General features: G+C 43.8%; 1 protein-coding gene across 1 annotated transcript in view; it reads left to right on the plus strand.

Annotated features, from left to right (window-relative positions):
• The window catches only part of arhgef6 (Rac/Cdc42 guanine nucleotide exchange factor (GEF) 6), a 48,723-nt gene that overhangs the window by 11,496 nt on the left and 11,085 nt on the right, over positions 1–26,142 (plus strand). Inside the window, exons 4-16 of the mRNA XM_079523907.1 lie at positions 3,303–3,424; positions 5,030–5,258; positions 7,242–7,294; positions 9,666–9,760; positions 10,725–10,820; positions 11,620–11,742; positions 19,014–19,152; positions 19,466–19,525; positions 20,512–20,658; positions 22,318–22,404; positions 23,367–23,448; positions 24,940–25,055; positions 25,547–25,726. Coding sequence (XP_079380033.1) covers positions 3,303–3,424; positions 5,030–5,258; positions 7,242–7,294; positions 9,666–9,760; positions 10,725–10,820; positions 11,620–11,742; positions 19,014–19,152; positions 19,466–19,525; positions 20,512–20,658; positions 22,318–22,404; positions 23,367–23,448; positions 24,940–25,055; positions 25,547–25,726 — 1,529 coding nt within the window. The remainder of the gene's footprint in view (positions 1–3,302; positions 3,425–5,029; positions 5,259–7,241; positions 7,295–9,665; positions 9,761–10,724; positions 10,821–11,619; positions 11,743–19,013; positions 19,153–19,465; positions 19,526–20,511; positions 20,659–22,317; positions 22,405–23,366; positions 23,449–24,939; positions 25,056–25,546; positions 25,727–26,142) is intronic.

Genomic DNA, 26,142 nt, shown 5'->3' on the forward strand with positions numbered 1-26,142 from the left:
CGATGGCCTCCAACTGTATATCCCTTTATGTCTGTTTGAAGTGGAGGTTGCATTCCACTGCTTGTGAAGTAGACCCACATGGCCTCGGCTTCGTATGCAAGTCTAATATAGCTGCAGATGTCCCGAAGCTGTTCTACAATCTCCCGAAGTGTTTCAAAATTAAGTGGCCCCAGGTTAAAGTTAGCTAATTTGATCACTGACGACGATGTGTTTTACTCGTGATACTCTGGCAGGATCATCTTATCTATGCAATATCACTCTCGCGTGTGCGTGTGCGTGTGCGTGTGCGTGTGCGTGTGCGTGTGTGTGTGTGTGTGTGCGTTTGTGTGTGTGTGTGTGTGTGCGCGTTTGTGTGTGGCTGCTGTCATGTCTTTACAGTTGAAACGCATGTGCATATCTGTGCATGTTTTCAGCTGCATTGACCACAGAGCTAGTGGAAAGTGGCTTGTTTTAGATCCTCTCGGGAGTGGCATGATGTGGAGTCGTTGAGCTTTGCAGAGTTACAGTATGCATTTGCAGGCAAACGCAGTCCCCCCCTTTGCCTGGCTATACTGTGTCCTTGACTTGCATTGTAAATGGTGCACATTTATGTAGTGCTTTTATCCAAAGCGCGTTACATAGATGTGCATTATTACATTCACCCATTCCCACACACACACACATTCATACACCGATGGCGGAGGAAACCATGCAAGGCACCAACCCGCACATCGGGGGCAATTAGGGGTTCAGCGTCTTTCTCAAGGACACTTCGACACTTAAAGGAGAATTCCATACTAGAAGGCTTTTTTACCTTTATTTGTAGTTGCTATGTCCCCACCAAAGAAGTCCAGGTGTTATTTTGTGCAAAAGCGCATTATTGGCTTATTTGGCTATTTCCCCTACCATAAGCCCTCAATGAATTGCATTGAATTGAATGGGGCTATGGGGAGTTATGCTAATTCGCTTATTTCCATCGCTCAAAAATCCATATTTTTTGTATATATCCTCTCTTCATAATGTAAATAGTATTCCGAGCGGCACACTTTACTACTTATTTTGATGGAAATAAGCAAATTAGCACAAAAACCCAACCCCCATTGAGGGCTTATATTAGGGGAAATAGCCAATAATGCACTTTTGCACAAAATAACACCTGGACCTCTTTGGTGGGGACGTAACAACTACAAAGAAAGGTAAGAAAGCATTCTAGCATGGAATTCTCAGCGAGGAATGTAAGCGTTGTTGCCTGGATCAACGACAGGTCTGCTATACAGGTCTGCTCCAGAGGGGCGCGACAACGCAAGCGTAAAAAAAAAAGAGAAACAGGATCCAGGTCTGGTGAGTCGCGGGGGGCGTGTGCACGAAACGAGCACGCTTGCAACAAATTCGCGGGACCGCGCTCACGTAAACACGTTTGCGTTGTCGCGCCCCAGTGCTCCGCGCAAAAAACGCAGGTGTCATTGAAAAACAAACTATAGGCGTGTTGAAAGGCCCTCCTTAACTCTGGGGGGAGAGCCCACAGGGATCAAACTGGGAACCTCACAGTTCTACCCCTGAGCCACTGTTGTAAAAGTAGTCATTCCTTACATCATGGTCTCTGGCTGGGTCCAGTTAGTCCTACTTTCCTGATAGTTAGGTAATTTTCAGAAAGGATGGTAAAGGGTCAAATCCTGACGTTTACATTCTGGTTTGTCTGGATATTATGACAGATTTTCACATTTAGACAACAGATGTGTAGACTAGGCTCTAAGTTTAACACCGTCATGGGATCATCATATCTATTGGTTTGAGTCGGTGTTATCGCCCAGCTTTGTGTGTTTGTGTGTGTACGTCCCCCATTAGCGATGATTTGATTGGCTGATCACCCCATCATGACGATTTCATTGGTACATATTGAGGATAAAAAGCGAGGACAGAATAGTGAAGCGACGGAAAAGTGAGGACGCAAGTTGTGATTGGCCAGAATGAGATGATGTATGATGATAAGAGCGCCCCTCACTTCACACGGGTGTGTTTAAAAAAAAAATATATATATATATATATATACAGTACTGTAATTAGCAATGCAGTTTACACATACTTATATGCAGTGACTGAGTGTACCGTGTTCAACTCAGGGTTTGCGAGTGAGTGCTCGTAACACACATGGATCGATCAGGCATTGCATCTGCAGTCCTGTCCTTGCAGCACCTGGCCCTACTGTACATACTGTACATACTTAGTTTTCTTAGAGGCGGCAGTGGCTCAGGAGGCTGATTGGCAACCAGAAGGTTCCCAGTTCGATCCCGGGCTCCACCCCACGTTAGTGTAGAAGTGTCCTTGAGCAAGACACTAAACCCCTAATTGCTCCCGATGAGCAGGTTGGTTTCCTTCGCCATCGGTGTATGAATGCGAGTGTGTCACCCAATCTATGTAATTGTAAAGTGCCTTGGATAAAGCCACAAAGGCACTATATAAATTCACCATTTAACCCATTTCGGGCGGGAACCCCCCTATTGAAAAATAGCAGATCTACAAGCTCATAGCGCGCCACCGAGTGGCGCGCTATGAGCTTGTAGATCTGCTATTTTTGAAAACGTTTTTAACTCAAATCTTTGCTTCTGGGGGGGTCCCTGGAACAATATATTTTCAGATGGGGGGTCGGCGGCCAATTACATATATTTTTGGGTGTCCTTGACATGAAAATGTTTGAGAACCACTGACATAGAGACATGAGTTTTTCAGAAAACTGTGGACCCCCCCAGAAGCAAAGATTTGAGATAAAAACGTTCGCTCTGAAAGAATATATATAAAGATTTGCGCCACATTTTCACGATTCTTCAAAAATAGCAGACCTACAAGCTCGTAGCGCGGCACAAAGTGCCGCACTATGAGCTTGTAGATCTGCTATTTTTGAACATTTGAACATTTTTGAAAAATGTGGGGGTCCCTGCTGCTACAAATCCTTTTCAGATGGGGGTCCACATGCCAAATACGTCAATCTAGGGGTCCTTGGCACAAAAGAGTTTCTGTTAAATGATGCGATTCTTGTCGTGCGTGCGTGTGTGCGTGCGTGCTGCTCCCACTGTCCCTGGGGCTGAACAGGGACTCATCCGCAGATGACTGGGCCATCTAGCTCAACCGTCTGGGCACCTAGGCTGCTGAGCTCCCGATCCCGACAGCCTTTGCCGCATGTCTCCCCCCCCCCCCCCCCCCATCTCTCTCCCCATTTCCTGTCGGACTACTGTCATCCTATCAATAAAGGCAGAAAAAGCCCAAAAATATCTTTAAAAAAGAAATAAAAAATGTGTGTGTGTGTGTGTGTGTGTGTGTGTCCACAGATTGTGGTGCTGAGAGATCATGTCCGCAGTCCGGTGCCTCATCTCCTAGTCACTCCACCTCCTCACACACGCTGTCCTCGGCCAAGTCCAAAGGCTCTCTGCGCAGACAATCTAAGCCAGCGGTACGTTCTCTCACACCAACAGCACATTTTGATCTCTCTCTCTCTCTCTCTCTGTCTGTCTGTGTCTCTCTCTCTCTCTCTCTCTGTCTGTCTGTGTCTCTCTCTCTCTCTCTCTCTGTCTGTCTGTGTCTCTCTCTCTCTCTCTGTCTGTCTGTGTCTCTCTCTCTCTCTCTCTCTGTCTGTCTGTGTCTCTCTCTCTCTCTCTCTCTCTGTCTGTCTGTCTGTGTCTCTCTCTCTCTCTGTCTGTCTGTGTCTCTCTCTCTCTCTGTCTGTCTGTGTCTCTCTCTCTCTCTCTCTCTCTCTGTCTGTCTGTGTCTCTCTCTCTCTCTCTCTGTCTGTCTGTCTGTCTGTGTCTCTCTCTCTCTCTGTCTGTCTGTGTCTCTCTCTCTCTCTCTGTCTGTCTGTGTCTCTCTCTCTTTCTGTGATCATTTTAATAAAATAATTGATTTAATAATCCATCCCTATTTTGGACATGTCATTATTGGCAAAAAACAAACAGACAAACAAAACGGAACAAAAACACAAACTTGGAGAACACAATTTACAGTAAAATAAGAATTAAAGAAACAAAACGGGTTTGTCTGTCCGAAAATACCAATAATAATAACAACCTAATCTAATGTAATTTCCATTCTGATTATTCCTTCTTTAAAGGACCACTTCACCACTTTTCAACCTATCTTCATATAATTAGGTCCTCACTAATAATCATGATAAAATGGCACCATTTCTTTCTACTCTGTCTGTGTCTCATAGGAGGGCTGTGGGCAGTTCAGAGACCCGTCCACCAGTCACATCATCATTAGGCAGATTTATTTTTTAATTATTTTACAAAGAAATTAGATTTGTATTATCGTGAGAACGATGGCTTCCATTTTCGCATTGCAACTTTTCAGGACTAGAAAGCCTGCAATTTCTATTAGCTTTGATTCCTTATCGATGATGTCACTGGTGGACGGGTTTCTGAACTGCCCACAGCCCTCCTAAGAGACACAGACACAGAGTAGAAAAACATTGTGCCATTTTATCATGAACTTTCTGAAAACTCATGACTTAGAAGACATTTGTAGAATCGAACTTAGGCCTAAATGGGTTAAGGGGCCCCTCATTAACACTCCCATCGCCCAGGACGAAGTTCTTTGTCCTTTCTATTAGTAACGCTCCTCCTGTCTACATGTCGAAGTGTCCTTGGGCAAGACACTGAACCCCAAATTGCTCCCGATGTGCTGGTCGGTACCTTGCATGGCTTCCGCCGCCATCGGTGTATGAATGTGTGTGTGTGAATGGGTGAATGTAATGCACAATCTATGTAAAGCGCCTTGGATAAAGGCGCTAGATAAATGCACCATTTTATAATGTAATGGATTAAATAACCCCGGGCAATTAACACATTTTGTGCACAAAACGTCTGTGGACGTCTTGGGTATAACTATAAAACTATAAAACATTTCAAAGTAAAAAGTTCCAGCATGTGTCTCCACAGTCAGCTGAATTATAAAAAATGTGAATGGATTTTCTAGGTGAAAGTGATTTTGGGCAGTTTTGCGTGGGCTCTCAATGTGTTAAAGTGTTAAAGTGGCCCTCTCTGTGCTCTGACCCTGACAGGAGATGTCTGAGAACGGCAGCAGCGGTGGTGGCGGTGGCGGCGGCGGGGGGCAAGCGCTGGTGAGGGCGCGCTTCAACTTCAAGCAGAACAACGAGGACGAGCTGTCGTTCAACAAGGCCGACCTGATCACGGTGACGCGGCAGGAGGAGGGAGGCTGGTGGGAGGGCTCGCTCGGCGGCAAGACCGGCTGGTTCCCCAGCAACTACGTCCGCGAGGTCAAGCCCTGCGGTGAGCGGCGCGTTAACCCATTCTGGGGCGGGAACCCCTTTTTGGTGTTAGCATTATGTTATGCTTTAGCTATTGGAAAAATAGCAGATCTACAAGCTCATAGCGCGCCACCGAGTGGCGCGCTACGAGCTTGTAGGTCTGCTATTTTTGAAAAATCGAAGAACGACTGACATAGAAACATAGCTTTTTCAGAAAACTGTCGGGATGTAGAAGACATTTTTTAGAATCTGATCTCAGGTCAAAATGGGTTAACCCTACATTCTGACTAACCCTGTCATTCTACATTCATCTTTATTTTTAGCAACATAGGGGTTTTTCCAGAAAACCTTCTTTTTGCCGTCGGGCAGAAAGAAACCTTTTAACCAAATCTTTGTTGTTGTTGTTGTAAATTAAGTAACACCTTACTTTGTCATACTACAATGTCACACAAATAAATGTACGTAAGTAGCAGATTCACAAGCCTCAAAACGCGTTTTGAGCTGCTACATTTGTTTAGGTTTCTTTCCACCCGACAGAATTTGTAGAATCAGCCTCGGGTCTCAATGGTTTAAGGGTGGTGACTAGTGACACTTCTCATTTCATTTTCATTCAAGTGTGACCTCTTTAGACCTCTACATACACTATTTTAGACCTCTTTAGCCCTCTACATACACTATTTTAGACCTCTTTAGCCCTCTACATACACTATTTTAGACCTCTTTAGCCCTCTACATACACTATTTTAGACCTCTTTAGACCTCTACATACACTATTTTAGACCTCTTTAGACCTCTACATACACTATTTTAGACCTCTTTAGACCTCTACATACACTATTTTAGACCTCTTTAGACCTCTACATACACTATTTTTTTAGACCTCTTTAGACCTCTACATACACTATTTTAGACCTCTTTAGACCTCTACATACACTATTTTAGACCTCTTTAGACCTCTACATACACTATTTTAGACCTCTTTAGACCTCTACATACACTATTTTAGACCTCTTTAGCCCTCTACATACACTATTTTTTTAGACCTCTTTAGACCTCTACATACACTATTTTAGACCTCTTTAGACCTCTACATACACTATTTTCACCTCTTTAGACCTCTACATACACTATTTTCACCTCTTTAGACCTCTACATACACTATTTTCCAAACGAGTAAGAATAGCGGTTTTACAAGCTCACAACGTGGCGCGAAAGCAACGCGTTTCTCTTTTTGGTCTTGAGCTGAAAAGTTTGAGAATAGACTGCTCTACATAACTTGGGTGCCTCCGTCCGTATTCTTTTATAGTACTGGCCTCTGCGTTCCTACGGGTGTAAATTCTTCACTCGGGCGTTTCGCCTTCCACAGGAACATGGTTAATCTAGAACAGTGGTTATCGTCCATTCATAGTATCGTTTGATGCGTTTCTGTTGTCGATAACATTTTTATGATGCTTAACTCCTATAGCGCCATTGCCGAAGATTATTGTCAATTGAAGCCTAATTTTGATGCTGACGCTTAACGCCATTGCCGAAGATTAATGGCAATTGCGCTTTTATAGTGCATTCGATCGATCGAGCCATAATGCTACTTACGTTAGCCGGTTAGCTAGCTCTGTTGTTAGCACAGCACTGGATCATGCATTTTAGATCGTCGTCGCCATAATAATCCATTCTATCCGTTTCTTTCAATCGCCTGTATCTCCTATTCCTTGTCCCAGATGGCATTTTGGTCAAAACAGCGTTTCTTTGACGTCACAGAGCCGGCGATGTGGAGCTCTCCAGTGCACCGGCATAGATAGATCGATCACGTAAACAAGGCCTGTCTCGGCTCCGTCGAGCGTCCTAGGATAAGCTACTTCTGGTAGACTTGAACTGTGGCTTTTCAAAATAAGAGCTCAATTTTTTAAAAATGCCGGCGTGAATTAGATCCTAATTTTTTCAATAAATGAGTAAGAGTTTAATTGCTGATGCTGTCAAAAACCTTGTTCCTCTCTTGGCCCTGCAGATAAGCCAGTGTCTCCCAAAGGAACCCAGCTCACCAAGAACTACTACAGTGTGGTGAGTAGGCATTACGCAGGACACTTATAAACGTATAACCTTATTTCTAGAGGCCAACAGGACTCTCAAAAGGTTCAAATGTTTGCTCTTTTTATGTGGACTCAATTAAAGCCTCGCTTTTTTGCGACTTTGCTTACTAAGAAAAGCGTTGTTCTTTATGTAACTTGTTTTTAATTCATAAAATGTAATGTTGTCCAATCTGTATGGTAGAGTATGTTAACCCATTTTGGGGGCGGGAACCCTTTTTGGTGTTTTAAACATGTTATAATTTAGCTATTGAAAAATAGCAGATCTACAAGCTCATAGCGTGCCACCAAGTGGCGCGCTACGAGCTTGAAGGTCTGCTATTTTTGAAAAATCGTTCAAATGTGGCGCAAATCATTGAATATATATATTTCAGAGCGAACATTTTTAACAAAGAAAATAGCTTCTGGGAGGTCCCTGGAACTACCTATTTTGAATCGGGGGTCCGTGGCCCAATGGAGATAATTCTGTGGGTCCTTGACATGAAAAAGGTTGAGCACCACTGAAATAGAAAAATTTTAGGATTTTTAACGACCTCAGTCCAAAATGGGTTAATGTATGATTTTGAAAACACAGGACATGATGTTTAGTCCAAAGAGCCTAGGGACTCTGCAAGGCAGGGGGCGTCCTACTCCCTGAGCCAGGTTTGCACTTGACCGCATACCTAAATATAACATCATGGAGTGGTTGTGTTTAGTCTCACTGCTATTCTATGGAGACATTTTAGATTGTGTCTCGACAGGACATGTCTCACCTAGACAGTAGACACAAGGATCTGACACAAATTTGTACCTGATGGTCAATTTATCCCCCGATCAAGCCGCCCGGCTCTAAAAATGTTAGCGCTTAGTGCAGGAAACCGGGTTCACATCCGGGGTAGAAGAGGAAAGTTATAGTGCTACATACTAACACTGAATGGTCACCCTATTTATGTTATTTTATTTTAACACAATCATTCCCGGGATGCCTTCAAAATAGGAGCTCTGGGGTGCCGGAAAGACATGGCCGCTTTTACTTTTACTTACGAAATATTTTGCTAGCTTACCGTGGTCTCGATTTTATTATATCGCTAGAAGCTCCAAAAAGCGTTCGTATTTTGAACGAGAGGCGGATGAGGAGCAGAAATGAAGCGCCAGTATATCCATCAGATCAAAACCACGGAGAGCGCCCTGGATTAGGAGAGACGAGGCATTCTTTCTGCCGCGCTAACAGCCAAGTCAACGGGAAGCTAATATGACCGTAGAACGCGAAGTACGGTGGCCGAGAGTCCGACTGAAAATCTGAATATTCTTCTCTCGCCTGGTATCATTGAGGATGCGCTATGACGTGTACAACACACGTCCAATGCATCCCTCGATTGGAAATGCATGCCCCACCATTATGTCTGTGCCCCTTTTACGCCCATATATGGAGTTCTTTGTCAGGCATGCCCAAATATGGAGTCTATACAGTATGCAGATGTCGGAACAAGCCGGCCAGCTCCATATATGGAGATATAGGGGTGATCAGGTCCCAAACTAGGCCGGCCGGCAGAGGCTTTTGTGCCGTTTCTGGACAACCGGCTATTCGACGGACTCGACACCGGGCACTGCACTACCCTGTGGGGGGTGTGGAAACGCGTGTGTCGAATTTGAAGTCGTTTCTCGAGTTACGTGGATTTGATTACAGACGTACGCACATTGCACGTGCATTTACAGATAGCTCTGGTCCGTAGCTCTAATGCGTTTCATTTAGAGCTACCGTATGTTACTCTCAACTTCCGCCGCTCGCATGAATGCAGACCAGCCTCTCCTCTTTAGCGTAAATAAAAAGAACGTTTTTCCTACTCACCGAAACAAAGGCGAGTTGTGTCATTAGAAAGCCTACTTTCCTTAGTGGACGCACTCTGAGCCCCCCCACCACACGTATAAACTGTACTTTTTGGCCAGAAAGGGATTTTTTTTTCACCGGAGGAAAAATATTCTCTATGAGGCAATTCTCTGGGCAATATCAGTAGAGGGCGCAGCGGAGTAGTTCCCTTTTGGCCAAAAAGTACAGTTTATACATGTGGTGGGCCTGGGGGCTCCGAGTGCGTCCACTAAGGAAAGTAGGCTTTCTAATGACACGACCCGCCTTGGTTTTGGTGAGTAGCAAAAACTTTCTTTTTATTTACGCTAAAGAGGAGAGGCTGGTCTGCATTCATGCGAGCGGCGGAAGTTGAGAGTAACATAGCTCTAAATGCAACGCATTAGAGCTACGGACCAGAGCAAATTTACAGATAGACAATAGACATGTTTGGAAAAGCATGAAATAATTATTGGGTCTTTTACCAATTCTGCTGCTTTCTGTGCCCCTACCCTTTCCCTAGGTGGTGCAGGACATCTTGGAACACGAGCGGGAGTTCGTCAAGGAACTACAGGCGGTGCTGAATTGTTACCTACGACCCCTGCAAGCCAGCGACAAGTAAGGGGTCACATGACCACCAGTACAGTACTCATTACACAAATCATATAGGCGACAGCAAAAAAAATGTTAACACATGCATCAATTTATGTTGTACGTACACCGTTGTGCTTTGTCAGTACAGGCTTACATTAAGCATTTAATGTTGGCTTGTGTCACTTAGCCACATGCCAAATCACTATTAACCCATTCAGGCCTGACGTCGAAATTTAAAAAAAAAAGTTTTCTAAATCATGACAATTTTTGGAAAGAAAAAGGCACATTTTAACGATTTTTCAAAAATAGCAGATCTACAAGTTCATGGCGCGCTATGAGCTTGTAGATCTGCTATTTTTCAATAGCTAAATTATAACATAATGTTTAAAACACCAAAAGGGGTTCCCGCCCAAAATGGGTTAATGGTTAATGTGGTTAAACGCTAACGTGACATGGATGCGTTCCAGGTCTCAATGGATTAACCCATTTAGGCCTGACTTCGAAATTTAAAAAAATGTCTTCTAAATCATGACAGTTTTCTGGAATTATGTTTCTATATCACCAAACAGTAGGTGCTAAATATGTCATGTCAAGGACCCCAGAAATGATATGTAATTGGCTGCCGACCCCCATCTTAAAAAATATGTTGTTCCAAGGATCCCCCTAGAAGCAAAGATTTGAGTTAAAAAACGCTCGCCCTGAAAGAATATATATTCAAAGATTTGCGCCACATTTTCACAATTTTTCAAAAATATTTTGAAAAATACTTTAGCTATTGAAAAATAGCAGATCTACAAGCTTGTAGATCTGCTATTTTCCAATAGCTAAAGTATAACATAATGCTTGAAAACACCAAAAGGGGGTTCCCGCCCAGAATGGGTTAAACCTCCATGCTTGACAATAAAGTGATTATATGATTGCATAAAATGATGACGGCAGCTCTGTGGCCTAGCAATCAGCCTGTTTGGTCTTGTATTTGTGTGTGCAGGCTGAGCAGCGCAGACAGCAGCAGTCTGTGTGGGAATCTCGAGGAGATCCTTACCTTCCAACAGGGCCTGTGCGTGGCGCTGGAAGAATGCACCAAGTATGTCCCATTTGAACCTTGCAACCTTCTATTCGTTTTGCATGCTGTTAACGGGAATGTTCACGGACCTCTTGTGGTTACTGGGAGCAGATACGATTACAACAAGCATCTAAATTTCTAACTAAATGAACGCAGATTGAATCACAGCAGAGTCAAGAATTAACTGTTAAAGTAAGTTTTTTTTGTGTGTGTGTGTGTGTGTGTGGGGGGGGGGGGGTTGTTGATGTAGGAAACAGTCGCGACCCATAAAAATTTATTTATTTTTTTCTTAAATGTTTTATCCCACAATTTTGTAACCCATTTCTTTCACCCAGTGTCAATTATCTAATGTAATCCTGGGCGCTACACTTCCTCTGCCAACCTGGGGGGGGGGGGGGGCAGCGGACTGACCTCATGCTTCCTTCTATGCATGAGGAGTCCAAGCTGCTTCTTTTCACCTGACAGGGGACAGTTTCCCCCGGCCGGCCGGACGTAGCGCGTGGAAGGAACAACACGTTATTCTGACCAGTTCCTTTCCCCCTCCATCTGGCGCCCCGGGCTGGCCAGGGGGAGGCAGTTTAGAGACCAGCATTACTGCATGTTTTCGTGAGGGTACCTACCCTAGGGGACACGGGGAGAACATGTGAGGGTACCTACCTACCCTAGGGGACACGGGGAGAACCTAAGATGTGAACCGACCCACTCTTTGGGAAACGTTGCCCATCCATATGTTGCACTCTCCATCTCTTTACTCACTCTCTTGCCCCTACATATCTCTGTGTCTCTCTCCCTCTCTCTCTGTGTGTGTATGGTACTGCAGAGTTCCAGAGGGCCAGCAACGCGTGGCAGGCTGCTACCTAAACCTCATGTGTCAGATCAGAACTCTGTACCTGTCGTACTGCTCCAGCCACCCGTCGGCGGTCTGCGTCCTCACTGATCACAGGTCAGCCCCTCACACAGTCAACAAATGTCATGTCAATAACATCTACTCTACACTACTGTAATGGGAGTTGCCAAAAGAGTCCGCTGCGGAGCTCTGAATCTGTCTTGAGAGATGGATTTATAAAGGGCCTTTCAAACGAGGAAGCCAGGAACGCAGGCGTTGTCGCCTGGATCAACGACGGGTCTCCTCCAGGTCTGCTCAAGAGGGGCGCGACAACGCAAGCGTAAAAAAAAAAGAAGCGAAACAGAACTAGGTATGGGTCCGATTAATCGATTAATCGTTAATAGGACCCGAAATCGATTATTAAAATTAATAATCGATAATCGATATCTCTTTTTTCTTTTCTTTTTTTTTTAATGAAAATCTTTTGGAAAAGCAATATTGTCAGGCCTACCAAAGTGTGCCTGGGATGTGTCTGTCTGTAGCCGCATGACTGAGAGGAGTGTGAGTGACTGAGTGCGAGTGGAGATTGATTCCAATCAAGATACAGGTTTGGAGGATTTAGCAGCTGTTGGGAATTTACCTAATCAGGCCTAGGCTGGGGTTGCTATGGTGATCAACACTGGTCCAGGGACCACCAGTGGTCCTCATTCAAAAGATGGAGTTAGTAACCAAATGGACCCTTATTAACTCTCAAGAGTTACAATTATTGTTAATCATCCACATCAGGGGTTCCCAAACTCCCCCCCCCCCCCCCCCCCCCCCAAAACAAACGATTAATCGATTAATCGTTAATATTGAATTATACAAATCGATTTTCATTTTGGACACATTTACACATCCCTAAACAGAACCCAGGTCTGGTGAGCCATGGGCGTGTGCACGTAACGAGCATGCGCGCAACAAATTCACGGGACCACGCTCGCGTTGTCGCACCGCGACTGCTCCCCAGTGCTCCGTGCAAAAAACGCAGGTCTCATTGAAGATAAACTATAGGTGCGTATATCGCTTCACGTTTGAAAGGCCCTTAAGTCTGGTTTAGATGGATAAATGCACGGGACAAATTTCATGTTCTGTGTCAGCTAATGTACAGTGACAAACACACCAAAGGAATGGAGACTACATTATGAATTGTTATGTTACTTGAGACCTTAATTAGTTGTCTGCCGAAGATATCCGATGATGCTCGAAACGTCGAGCATGGTGGTGTAACCCAATACATTTACATTTTTTGGGGATTCTGACCTCTACCCGACGACACCTGGAACTTAAGTGAATGGATGTGTGTGCTTTTTTTGTTGGTTTTCTGTGACATTTATTAGTTGACCCACCGAGTCCCACCTGACTCTAATACTACAATTAGTGCGAGCGTTTACAAAAAAAAACTTTATTTCCTGACCTGGATCAGCGACATTACAGGTAACCTGCAATACGAGTCTAGACACCTACTGCTTGGTGCTTATAGAAATGTTCCTTTGTTGCTAAGAGGATCAGATAAGGAGGACGTATACCAGCATAACAACTGGAACCAGGGCTACGAGAAGAGATGGAGCCATAGATAAGGCTCTCCCCATGTCGCACAGTACAGAAGAGATGGAGCCATAGATAAGGCTCTCCCCATGTCGCACAGTACAGAGAGAAGAGATGGAGCCATAGATAAGGCTCTCCCCATGTCGCACAGTACAGAGAGAAGAGATGGAGCCATAGATAAGGCTCTCCCCATGTCGCACAGTACAGAGAGAAGAGATGGAGCCATAGATAAGGCTCTCCCCATGTCGCACAGTACAGAGAGAAGAGATGGAGCCATAGATAAGGCTCTCCCCATGTCGCACAGTACAGAGAGAAGAGATGGAGCCATAGATAAGGCTCTCCCCATGTCGCACAGTACAGAGAGAAGAGATGGAGCCATAGATAAGGCTCTCCCCATGTCGCACAGTACAGAGAGAAGAGATGGAGCCATAGATAAGGCTCTCCCCATGTCGCACAGTACAGAGAGAAGAGATGGAGCCATAGATAAGGCTCTCCCCATGTCGCACAGTACAGAGAGAAGAGATGGAGCCATAGATAAGGCTCTCCCCATGTCGCACAGTACAGAGAGAAGAGATGGAGCCATAGATAAGGCTCTCCCCATGTCGCACAGTACAGAGAGAAGAGATGGAGCCATAGATAAGGCTCTCCCCATGTCGCACAGTACAGAGAGAAGAGATGGAGCCATAGATAAGGCTCTCCCCATGTCGCACAGTACAGAGAGAAGAGATGGAGCCATAGATAAGGCTCTCCCCATGTCGCACAGTACAGAGAGAAGAGATGTAGCCATAGATAAGGCTCTCCCCATGTCGCACGGTACAGAAGAGATGGAGCCATAGATAAGGCTCTCCCCATGTCGCACAGCACAGCCAGTCAAAGAAAAAAACAGCCAGTTGAATTCCTATAAGATTTTCTCCAAAAACATGGATGTATTGGATACAGAGTTTCAATGTCAATTTACAATACAATTTAGGCATTTAGCAGACGCTCTTAATCCAGAGCGATTTACATTAAGCAAGAACAAAAAAGCATGGCAATACATCACATATATAAAAAGCATTTATCATGAAAGTGTGTCATTTCCTAGACTACTTTCTCAGCCTATGAATGACCACAAAATCCTAAAATTCAAGAAACTATAAAACTATAAAAAAATACTATAAAAACTGTGTTTGTAATGGATTTGGACAATGTGACATGTTGATATGTATGCAATGATGGAATTAGGAAATAGCCTCATTGGACTCAATACAGTTTTGTCCATTTAAAAGAAATCTATATTGGTGATTGGTGTAGTTCTTCATTGAGCCCCTAGGTGACAGGCTTTCTCTCTGTATATGCCAAGTACAGCAACTGAAGCTGAACTTTTATTTCAGAAGATTGGCAGGTCTTCAGTAAGAGAAGGTTAACCCATTTTAGACTGAGGTCGATTAAAAAAAAGGCTTCTAAATCCTAACATTTTTCTGAAAAACCCATGTTTCTATGTCAGTGGTGCAGGGTGCTCAACCTTTTTCATGTCAAGGACCCCCAGAATGATCTCTATTGGGCCACGGACCCCCATCTCAAAATATGTAGTTCCAGGGACCTCCCCAGAAGCAAATATTTTAGTTAAAAATGTTCGCTCTGACTTTTCAAAAATAGCAGACCAAGCTATGAGCTTGTAGGTATAAGGTGAAATGGCTCACAACATATCACTGCATCGCTACCCATTCTGGACGGGAACCCCTTTTGGTGTTTTAAGCATTATGTTATATTTTAGCTATTGAAAAATAGCAGATCTACAAGCTCATCGTGTGGCACCGAGTGCCGCGCTACGAGCTTGTAGATCTGCTATTTTTGAAAAATCGTGAAAATGTGCAAATCTTTGAATATATATTCTTTCAGAGCGAACATTTTTAACTCAAATCTTTGCTTCTGGGGGGGTGTCCATTGAACAACATATTTTCAGATGGGGGTCGGTGGCCAATTACATTTACATTTTTGGGGTTCCTTGACATGAAATATTGAGCACCACTGACATAGAAACATAAGGTTTTTCAGAAAACTGTCATGATTTAGAAGGCTTTTTTTCAGCCTCAGGTCTAAATGGGTTAACCCATTGAAACCGGGAAAGCATCTGTGTCATTTTAGATTTTAGCGTTGGCTATTAATCCATTTTGGGCGGGAACCCCTTTTGGTGTTAAACATTATGTTATAATTTAGCTATTGAAAAATAGCAGATCTACAAGCTCATAGCGCGCCACCGAGTGGCGCGCTATGAACTTGTAGGTCTGCTATTTTTGAAAAATCGTTAAAATGTGCCTCAAAAATTTCCGAAAATTGTCATGATTTAGAAAACTTTTTTTTTTAATTTCGACGTCAGGCCTGAATGGGTTAAGAAATACCTATATATATATATATATATATATATATATATATATATATATATATATATATATATATATATAGGTCTCAGTAATAGGGAAACAAAGTAAAGGGCCACTCTGCCATTGAAACAATGTGCTCTCTTGTAGTATTGCAGAGGACAGTTTGGCAGTTGCCAGGGTAAAATAATGGTGCCACAGTTTGAAATGGAACGCCACGCACACACAGGATGCTGTCTGTTGACAGGATATGTGTTGTGGTTACATTGACAGGCAGATCTGATTCTCACCTTAACCCAATTCTGGGCGGGAACCCCTTTAGGTGTTTTTTTTAAGCATTATGTCATGAAAAATAGCAGATCTACAAGCTCAAATCTTTGCTTCTGTGGGGGGGGGGGGGGGGGGGGGGGTGCCTGGAACAACATATTTCCAGATGGGGGTCCCTGAGCCAAATACAGATAATTCTGGGGTTCCTTGACATGAAAAAGGTTGAGCACCACTGAAAATCCTTTTTTTTTTTTTTTTTATACAATTATTTCTTAACCCATTTAGACCTGAGTTTTCTGAAAAACCTTATGTTTCTATTTCGGTGGTGCTCAATATTTCATGTCAAGGAACCCCAAAAATGTAAATGTAATTGGCCACCGACCCCCATCTGAAAATATGTTGTTCCATGGACCCCCCAGAAGCAAAGATTTGAGTTAAAAATGTTCGCTCTGAAAGAATATATATTCAAAGATTTGTGCCACATTTTCACGATTTTTCAAAAATAGCAGACCTACAAGCTCGTAGCGCGCCACTCGGTGGCGCGCTATGAGCTTGTAGATCTGCTATTTTTCAATAGCTAAAATATAACATAATGCTTAAAACACCAAAAGGGGTTCCCGTCCAGAATGGGTAGCGATGCAGTGATATGTACCCCAGGGGTACTTGAGGCAGTTCCAGGGGGGACCCAGCTAAATGATAGTTTGGAACCAAATAGACCCTTATGGTTATGGGTCTGTAACTCAGAGAGTGTACAAATGGAACCAAATGGACCCTAACAGGTCCATATGCTTAGTGAACGAGGGTGTAGGGACAATCTTAGCTCGCTTTGCTCTTTGTCTTATGACCCGGATCACGGAAGTGGATTTTTTTGTCGGCTCAATAGTGTTTTCAAGCGGATTTTTCAGACATGCTCTAGTATGTGAATAGTCTGCCTGTGCTATTAACTCATTTTGAAGAAAAAGTTTTTTCTCTGGTGAAAAGCTGGAATTTGCACGATGGCAGGCTCTCAGTCAAATCTGGTCACATATATATATATCATATATTAACCCATTCAGGCCTGACGTCGAAATAAATTAAAAGTCTTATATAGACTGAAATAATATATATTCAAAGATTTGTGCCACATTTTCAGGATTTTTCAAAAATAGCAGACCTACAAGCTCGTAGCGCGCCACTCGGTGGCACGCTTTTTCAATAGCTAAAGCCTTCAAAGTGTTAACTCGGCAGCAGTAATGTAAGATCTCGAGCGGGAGACCTGGGTACGAATAGGCCTATCTCACAGCCCCCCCCCTTTCCACGCCCACTTCCGGTAGATAGTGGTGTCATTTAACATTAGGCATTTACACTTTTTTTCTCTGGAGAATCTACATCAGTACATTTCCTAATGTTAAAATGTCAAAGACTGATAATAATATGAAGAAAACACAATGGTATAACAACTCAAATAAGTAGAATAAACCTTACCTTTACAAAACGGTAGTTTGTGGCTTGTGAAAATACCTCTTTTAACATGGAAGCCTATGGATCGCAAAAAAAAATAACACCACTAGCTCCAAAAGGGGGCGTGGAAAGGGGGCGGGAAAATGCTGTGAGATAGGCCTATTCCCGGGCAGCAGGCCTGGAATTTCATCCTTTTAGGGGCAAGACCACTTGGCCTTTAGTGTGGTCAACCTTTTGAGGGCACAAAGGCCGAGTGCCAGGGCATGAAGGCCATCAATATTAAAACAATGATTTTAAGTCCCCGGTCATAATTATTTTAGCTTAAAGGACCACTTCACCACTTTTCAACCTATCTTCATATAATAGGTCCTCACTAATAATCATGAAAAAATGGCGCAATTTTTTTCTACTCTGTCTGTGTCTCATAGGAGGGCTGTGGGCAGTTCAGAAACCGTCCTCCAGTGACATCATCGATGGGGAATACAAGCTAATAGAAACTGCAGGCGTTCTAGTCCTGAAAAGTTGCAATGCGAAAATGGAAGCCATCGTTCTCACGATAATGATGAAAATCTTGTTTAAAAAGAAAATCTGCCTAATGATGATGTCACTGGAGGACGGTTTCTAAACTGCCCACAGCCCTCCTATGAGACACAGACTGAGTAGGGAAAAAAATGGTGCCATTTTATCATGATTATTAGTGAGGACCTATTATATGAAGATAGGTTGAAAAGTGGTGAAGTGGTCCTTTAAAGGTTGAGGATGATTACATTTTTTTTACTTTTTCTTTTTTTCAAGACGAACATTGGTTCAGAACAGTGCTTCTTAAATAAATAATCACAGCTTTAAATAACAAAATACAAGTAACTACTGTTGTAAAATATTGTAAACATGTCTATAACATGTATTGGGGTCCCAGTCCAGAGATGAAAATCATAATGAAATGGCCTAGGTCCCTGTCACCCTAGGCTAATTCATATACATTTCATTTGGGGGTCCTTGAAATTAAAATGGCCGAGGATCACTGGGTTAAACTGTGAGTTAATTCACAGAAAATACAATGACAACAGCCTACATAACTTTTGAATGAGGGCTTGGTTTAGAAAAGCCTATGTTTTGTGCTAAAGTAATATATTGAATAACAGATGAGATCTCTCCATTGTGGGGCTGCAGGACTGAGGACTCTGGTGATAAGTCGTGTGTGTGTGTGTGTGTGTGTGTGTGTGTGTGTGTGTGTGTGTGTGTGTGTGTGTGTGTGTGTGTGTGTGTGTGTGTGTGTGTGTGTGTGTGTGTGTGTGTGTGTGTGTGTGTGTGTGTGTGTGTGTGTGTGTGTGTGTGTGTGTGTGTGTGTGTGTGTTGTGTGTGTGTGTGTCATGACGTCCAGCGGGGGTAGTTATTAAGGCAAAAGTAAAGCAAAATAATCAAACCACTTGGCAAATGGCAACACAACTACAATACAAGTCTGCGCGAGACGTTTGGGGAACGGTTACCGTAATGACTGAGGAAAAACGGTAAAATGAACTGCTGTGGGCGCCGGTCGGGGGACACAACGGCCACTGTGTGCCGTCTGGGCATATCATTTTTCGAAAAGCGCACGGCCAAAGAGAGGGGCAACGACGGCCATGGCCGCCGTGAAATCTTATTGGAATGCAGCGTTATTGGTTAAGGAAATGCATGCAAGTTAATGGCATGTGCTAAACAAGCAGTACTCCATGTGTGCTTGTGTGCGTTGAACAGCGAGGAGCTGGACAAGTTCATGGAGAGCCAGGGAGCCAGTGTTCCGGGGATCCTGACGCTGACAACAAGCCTCAGCAAACCCTTCATGAGGCTGGACAAATACCCCACTCTGCTGCAGGAGCTGGAGAGACACGTGGAGGTAACATCATCAACCCCTTCCCCTCTGTATTCTTTATTCTTCTATTCGAAAAAGGCCAGTTGCATTGGTGTGGAACCAATGCAACGCCGTGCAACATGCAACTACTTATGCAACCATTATCCCCAATAGCAGTTGCAAGGAGTTGCATTGGTGTGGACTGGCCTTTATTAAAACGTTTTTGTTGCAATGAGTTATGAATAGTTGGCATTGGTGCAGTCTGGCCATATTGTTGATGCTGAACATATAGAAGTCATATAGGCTGCCATGCATAACATAATGAGCTGACACATTGTCTTGTTTGTGTGCACTGCAGGAGGCCCACCCAGACTACGCTGACATAGTAAAGGCGACGGCAGTGTTTAAGGGCCTTGTGGTAGGTCTGATACAGCACACTGACTCAATAGAGCATGGGGTATTCAACTAGATTAGGCCCGGGGGCCACAACTGTAGAATGATTGTGTGTGTGTGATTGTGTGATATATGTCTATAAAAGTACTGTATATGCTACCTTTAAAATAGATGTAGACCTAGTATTTAACGGCGCATAAACATAATTGCCTTGACATTAATGAGCGTCGACGAGCACCAGCTGGGAAAAAAAAACACACACACACACACACACGCGCACGCGCGCGCGCGCGCGCGCACACACACGCGCACACACCAGCAGTACTCTAGTCTAAAGTGAATGGTGCCTGTCTCCCAAAAGCCCTTGAATATGATGATTAAGTAATTAAGGATTACTGTCATTATGGTAATATCACACTTCATATCGCACACACCATACCTGTAACTTTCATTAGCTCTCTCTCAAAAAAAATGTTTTTTTCTTTTTTTTCTTTTTTTCTTGTTCCAAGGGCCACTAGGGGAATACCCCTGCAATGGAGCCTTTTTGTGCTAGGTCTGATACAGCACACTGAACCAGCTCTGTGAATGCCTGACTATGTCTTAACCATTTAAGACTTGAGGCTGATCGATAAATGCTTTCTAAACCAGTAGTTCTCAAACGTTTCCACGTCAATGACCCCCAAAATCATATTTGTATCTGGATGTGGACCCCCCCCATTTGAAAAGGTTTTGTGCCAGGAATGTGTGTGTGTGTGTGTGTGTGTGTGTGTGTGTGTGTGTGTGTGTGTGTGTGTGTGTGTGTGTGTGTGTGTGTGTGTGTGTGTGTGTGTGTGTGTGTGTGTGTGTGTGTGTGTGTGTGTGTGTGTGTGTGTGTGTGTGTGTGTGTGTGTGTGTGTGTGTGTGTGTGTGTGTGTGTGTGTGTGTGTGTGTGTGTGTGTGTGTGAGTGAGTGAGTGTGCATCAACAGTTTCTCTGTGCATGCTTGTGACTGTGTGTGTGTGTGCGTGCACAGACTCAGTGCCAGGACCTGAGGAAGCGCAAGAACCTGGAGCTGCAGATCCTGTCTGAGCCGGTGAGGGGATGGGAGGGAGACGTCATGAAGAGCCTGGGCCTCGTGGCCTACATGTCCCAGGTCCACATGCAGAACGGAGCCAATGAGGTGAGGGGGATGGGAGAGAGGGGAGGGGATGGGAGGGAGGGGATGGGAGGTGAGGGGATGGGAGGGAGACGTCATGAAGAGCCTGGGCCTCGTGGCCTACATGTCCCAGGTCCACATGCAGAACGGAGCCAATGAGGTGAGGGGGATGGGAGGGAGGAGGGGATGGGAGGGAGGGGATGGGAGGTGAGGGGATGGGAGGGAGATGTCATGAAGAGCCTGGGCCTCGTGGCCTACATGTCCCAGGTCCACATGCAGAACGGAGCCAATGAGGTGAGAGAGAGAGAGAGCAGTGTTGTTTTTGGCAGCAACATTTTAGATTTTAGTCTCTTGAATAGTTTTCATTTAGTTCCAGTCACATATTAGTCACCTGGAATGTTTTAGTGTTAGTGTTTAGTCTACTAAAGGTGGCCTTACACTAGCCGATTTTTTTCAATATGAAATCTGATAGCACCACACACTACATGATAATCGGAGCGGGACAGAGCAAATATCAAACATTCTTGATGTGGATCGGGCCGATCCTGATCACGCTTTGAGCAGCCCCGAGCAGATCGATTGAGTGTCAAAAAATGCCCGATTATCGGCTAGTGTAAGGCCACCTTAAATGTCATGAGATTTTACTCGACTGAATCTACGGTTGATTTAGTCGAACAGAATGTGTTCAGTCAGGCCTTGATGCCGTCGTAAGGACTGTTTTTTTTCCCCCACTTGCTGAAAATAGCCGATCTACAAGCTCACAACACGTCGCAGCGCGACGCGTTGTGAGCTTGTCGATCTGCTATTTTCAGCACGCAACCAAGTGTAAAATGACTTATACTGGATATTGACACACTCTGGACTTCTGTCCCCTAGTATTAGGATATAATATCTTAACAGTTAGATGGGTTTCTGAAAATGCAAAAGCCTTTACATGATGTGTGGAAATGAATGTAATCGAATTGGGACTCAGCCGGTAACAAGTTGTGAGCGAACATATTGTGCGCAGTACAGTCCCGCAAGTCACCGTGATGCACGCCGAGCATGCGCCCGTGCTCTGCGGCCGCGATACGTCAATCATACCCGTGGCGTTTTCAACCCAGCTCCACGGTTTCCCTTTCCTTGATGCGATGGCCAAAGAAGCAACAACACCACGGACGCTCTTGGATTATCTCTGTCTCAATAGACCGACAACCTAAGCCAAACTCCTAAGATAACCCCCTAACCGCAAGCACGGTGCAACGCATGTCTGACCAACGCATGTTTCGCGAGCGACGGGTGATTTCCGCACCTCGGACCTTTGGTGTGTCGGATCTGCGTGGGCATCCCATGCATTTCTAATTGCGAACGCAGTGAGCATTTAAAAAAACCGTAACTTAAAAAAAAAACTTAAAGAAAAAACGTTTAAAAAAAACTTAACTTAAAAAAAAAAGTTAAAAAGAAAAAACTTTAAAAAAAACTTAACTTAAAAAAAATCTTAAAAAAAATCTTAAACAAAAAAAATAGAACTTAAAAAAAACCTTAAAGTACGTAATTTATTCTAATTGTTGTTATTGCAATTTACGAGCTGCGTTCGCTTCCCGCGTTCGCGCGTCTTACTTGTACCTTGTGTTTTCCCTTGATCACTGTAAATCGCTCTGTGTTAACTAACGCTGAATGCCTAAATTGTTGATGTTCCTACAGGAAAAAGAGGAGCGCTACTTGATGCTTTTCCCCAATATGCTGGTGATGCTGTCTGCCAGTCCCAGGATGAGTGGCTTCATCTATCAGGTACATCAATACTGCCATTAATTTTTCCTATTTCATATTTTTATTATTTTTATTTAAAAAAAAAAAGACAGACATAAAGGAATTAAAAAGAAAGAAAGAAAGAGCATAAACAAAGATAAAGAAAGGAACATTTTTCAAAAACAATGAGTCATTACAACAAGTTACACTGCTAGAGAGCATATCGTATGGAAAGTGGAGGACATACAAATACACATACAGAGTAATACATACTAAGTAGGTTCAGTGTGACATTTGAGCAAGGTGACATTAGCATAGAACTTGCTTGAAATGTCCATATCATGAAGAACTTTCTCCGTGTCCAATATACAAGTCAGTTCAGATAACCTAAAAGTGAGGTACAACGTCTGATTTCTTAGAAAGTCTTAGAATCATTTTTATTTGCAATTACCATTCCATACATCATTTTATTTTGTACAGTCAGAAACATTGTGATTTGAGAAAGATACTTTTTAACAGAATATAATTGCCCTGTCTTTGTCACTGCCGTGGCACTCGTCAAACCTCACGTAGCTCACACACAGACAATGTAATGACAATAACTAGAGGTGACGCATTTTTTTAATTATTATAATAATATCACCGATTCCATTTTCAATTTAACCCATTTAGGCCTGACCTCAAAATTCAAAAAAAATCCTCCAGTTTTCTGAAATAAATATTTTCACGATTTTTCAAAAATAGCAGACCTACAAGCTCGTGGCGCGCTATGAGCTTGTAGATCTGCTTTTTTTCAATAGCTAAATTATAACGATGTTTAAAACACCAAAAGGGGGTTCCCGCCCAAAAATGGGTTAACCTTATATACCGGTAGTCGAGTATTAGTATTAGCTGGTGCCTCCTCGGTTTCACCTTGTATCCTGAAGCAATTACAAGATCTGAGTGTCTTGTTTCTGACCAACTCACATTTCATTTCTCCTCTTTTTCATTGTGCGTTTCCTCAGGGAAGACAGCCTTTGACAGGCGCCACTGTAACCAGACAAGCCGAGGACGTGGAGAACAGCCACTATGCCTTTGACATCACAGGTTTGACTTCCTACATCAAACGCTGAAGTAGACTTAAATTCAATTCTATTCTTTTTGATAAGTTGCTGTTGATTGATTGATATTGATGATGTCTCTGAGATGGTGACGAGATCATAATACGGCAAAGCGACAACCGCAAGCGCGGGGGCCCAAAGGCTCATTTTAATTTTGGTCACTTTGAACTCTCTCTCCTCCCATAAATCCACGTTTACCGAGATAACTCACGCTGGAGTTATTTCAGCAATAACTGTCATCTTAAGCGTCATTTCCATTTCCGCTTCTCATTTTTGACCCCTTATATGATTGAAATGGGGGGGGGGGGGGGGGGGTTCTAAGTATTGGTCTTATGTTGTCTTAAGGTCATTACACACTGGCGAATTAGCGACGCGAATTATTCGTGCGAATAATTCGCCTTTTTTTAAAACCAATTGAAGTCAATGCAAGCTTCCACATCAGTGGCGAATGTGCGAATGTGCGAAAATGCGACCGTTTTCGCTCTTTATTTGTTCGCTCCGGTGTTCGCTCCGGTGTCGAATTTTTAATTCGCGTCGCTAATTCGCCAGTGTGTAATGACCTTAACTCTTACCTCTCTGGGCGTAGGAGGCACTCCCATTGGCTTAGGCGGCGTTTCGGAGTATGGGTTCAGACTCGGGGCAGCCAATCACGACTAGGTCCTCAAAGCCAACCCAGAGTGTAGAGTAGGAGAGTAGCGACACGCTTTGATCTCGCCACAAAGCGGGTGCCTATGGGCTATAGTTCCAAACATTGCTCCTATGGCTGGAACTATCCCATTGAGATAGAATGAGCTCTTCCGCATTCCATTGTTCCAATGGGAGTCGACGCTAGTGTCGCCACTCTCTTACTAAATGGTAAATGGTAAATGGTGCATTTATATAGCGCCTTTATCCAAGGCGCTTTACATAGATTGTGCATTACATTCACCCATTCACACACACATTCATACACCGATTGCGGCGGAAGCCATGCAAGGTACCAACCAGCACATCGGGAGAAATTTGGGGTTCAGTGTCTTGCCCAAGGACACTTCGACATGTAGCCAGGAGGAGCCGGGATTCGAACCGCCGACCCATGGATCATTGGACGACCTGCTCTACCTCTTGAGCCACAGTCGAGACTAATCTAGTCGAGACTAATCTAGTCGAGACTAGATTAGTCTCAGCCAACCCAAGCGAATATAGGTCAGGTTTCACCTGACAACATTTTTAAAAAGAACTCGAATCAGCATACAAGGCTGTAATACCATGGATATATTGGTTTTGGTTTTTGAGGAATATGTGAATAACCTCTATGTAAATGTGCCCTGTGACTCTGGCAGTCAAATTGGTCAGTCAGGATCAGCAGTCATATGAATAGAGATCTGCAAAGACCCAGCGAAAAGTGTGAAGGAGGAATGGAAAGTGCGTAGGATGGTGAACCAGCGTTGAAGAGTGTGTGTGTGTGTGTGTGTGTGTGTGACTGTGTGTTTCGCAGGAACCACGATCGACCGTATCACGGTGTTCTGCAGTAACCCCCAGGAGTTACAGGAGTGGATGGAACATCTTCAGCCGTTTACCAAAGGAGGCAGCCCTGTGGGCACCATCTCAAAGGTTAGGCCTGACGTCGAAATAAATAGAAAGAAAGAAAGAAAGAAAGAATATATTCATAAGATTTGTGCCGCATTTTCACGATTTTTCAAAAAATAGCAGACCTACGAGCTCGTAGCGCGCCACTCGGTGGCGCGCTATGAGCTTGTAGGTCTGCTATTTTTCAATAGCTAAAGTATAACAATGCTTAAAACACCAACATGGGTTCCCGCCCAAAATGGGTTTTACTGTGACACAGAGATTCACAGCCGCAACATTATTATTGCAACATATAGCTGTATACAACTGTACAAAGAGTAATGAATAATCTTTTTAATTTACTACATCTGTACTTTGTGTACTCATTTCCCATTAGAGAGGCAAATTCTATACCCAAAAAAAAATATACCGTACGATACATATTATAGAGTCTGTTTATTTTTTGCAAGGATACTTTTTTTGACTTTTTTGTGTCTGTGTGTGTGTGTGTGTGTGTGTGTGTGCGCCTTGTGCAGCCTGCCGAGGGAAAGCCCCTGAGCATGATCGGCGCCCCGTCTCACCTGTCGCACCTGGGCAGCTTCAGCTCTGTGAGCCGCGGCCCCCTGGAGCCACCCAAGATCAGCAAGCCGTGGTCCCTCAGCTGCCTGCGTCCCGCACCTCCCCTCAAACCGTCTGCCGCGCTGGGATACAAAGAGGTATACGGGACAAATCATACACCATGCTAGGCCCTGGACAATTAACCGTGACGGGTTGTGTGAGCTTGTAGATTTGCTTTGTTATTGTACACCGTTTTTAACCCATTTTGGACTGAGGTTGATTGAAAAAAAGGCTTCTAAATCCTAAAAAAAATCTGAAAAACCTATGTTTCTATGTCAGTGGTGCTCAACCTTTTTCATGTCAAGGACCCCCCAGAATTATCTCTATTGGGCCACGGACCCCCATCTCAAAATATGTAGTTCCAGGGACCCCCCCAGAAGCAAATATTTTAGTTAAAAATAGCAGACCTACAAGCTCGTGACCTACAAGCTTGTAGGTCATAGCTTATGACCTATTAGGTCATAGCTTATTGAAAGACCTGTAAGCCTCGGGCAAAGCCAACGGCCGAGAAATC

Source organism: Electrona antarctica (genome assembly GCF_951216825.1).
Source record: "Electrona antarctica genome assembly, chromosome: 1".
Lineage (NCBI taxonomy): Eukaryota > Metazoa > Chordata > Actinopteri > Myctophiformes > Myctophidae > Electrona > Electrona antarctica.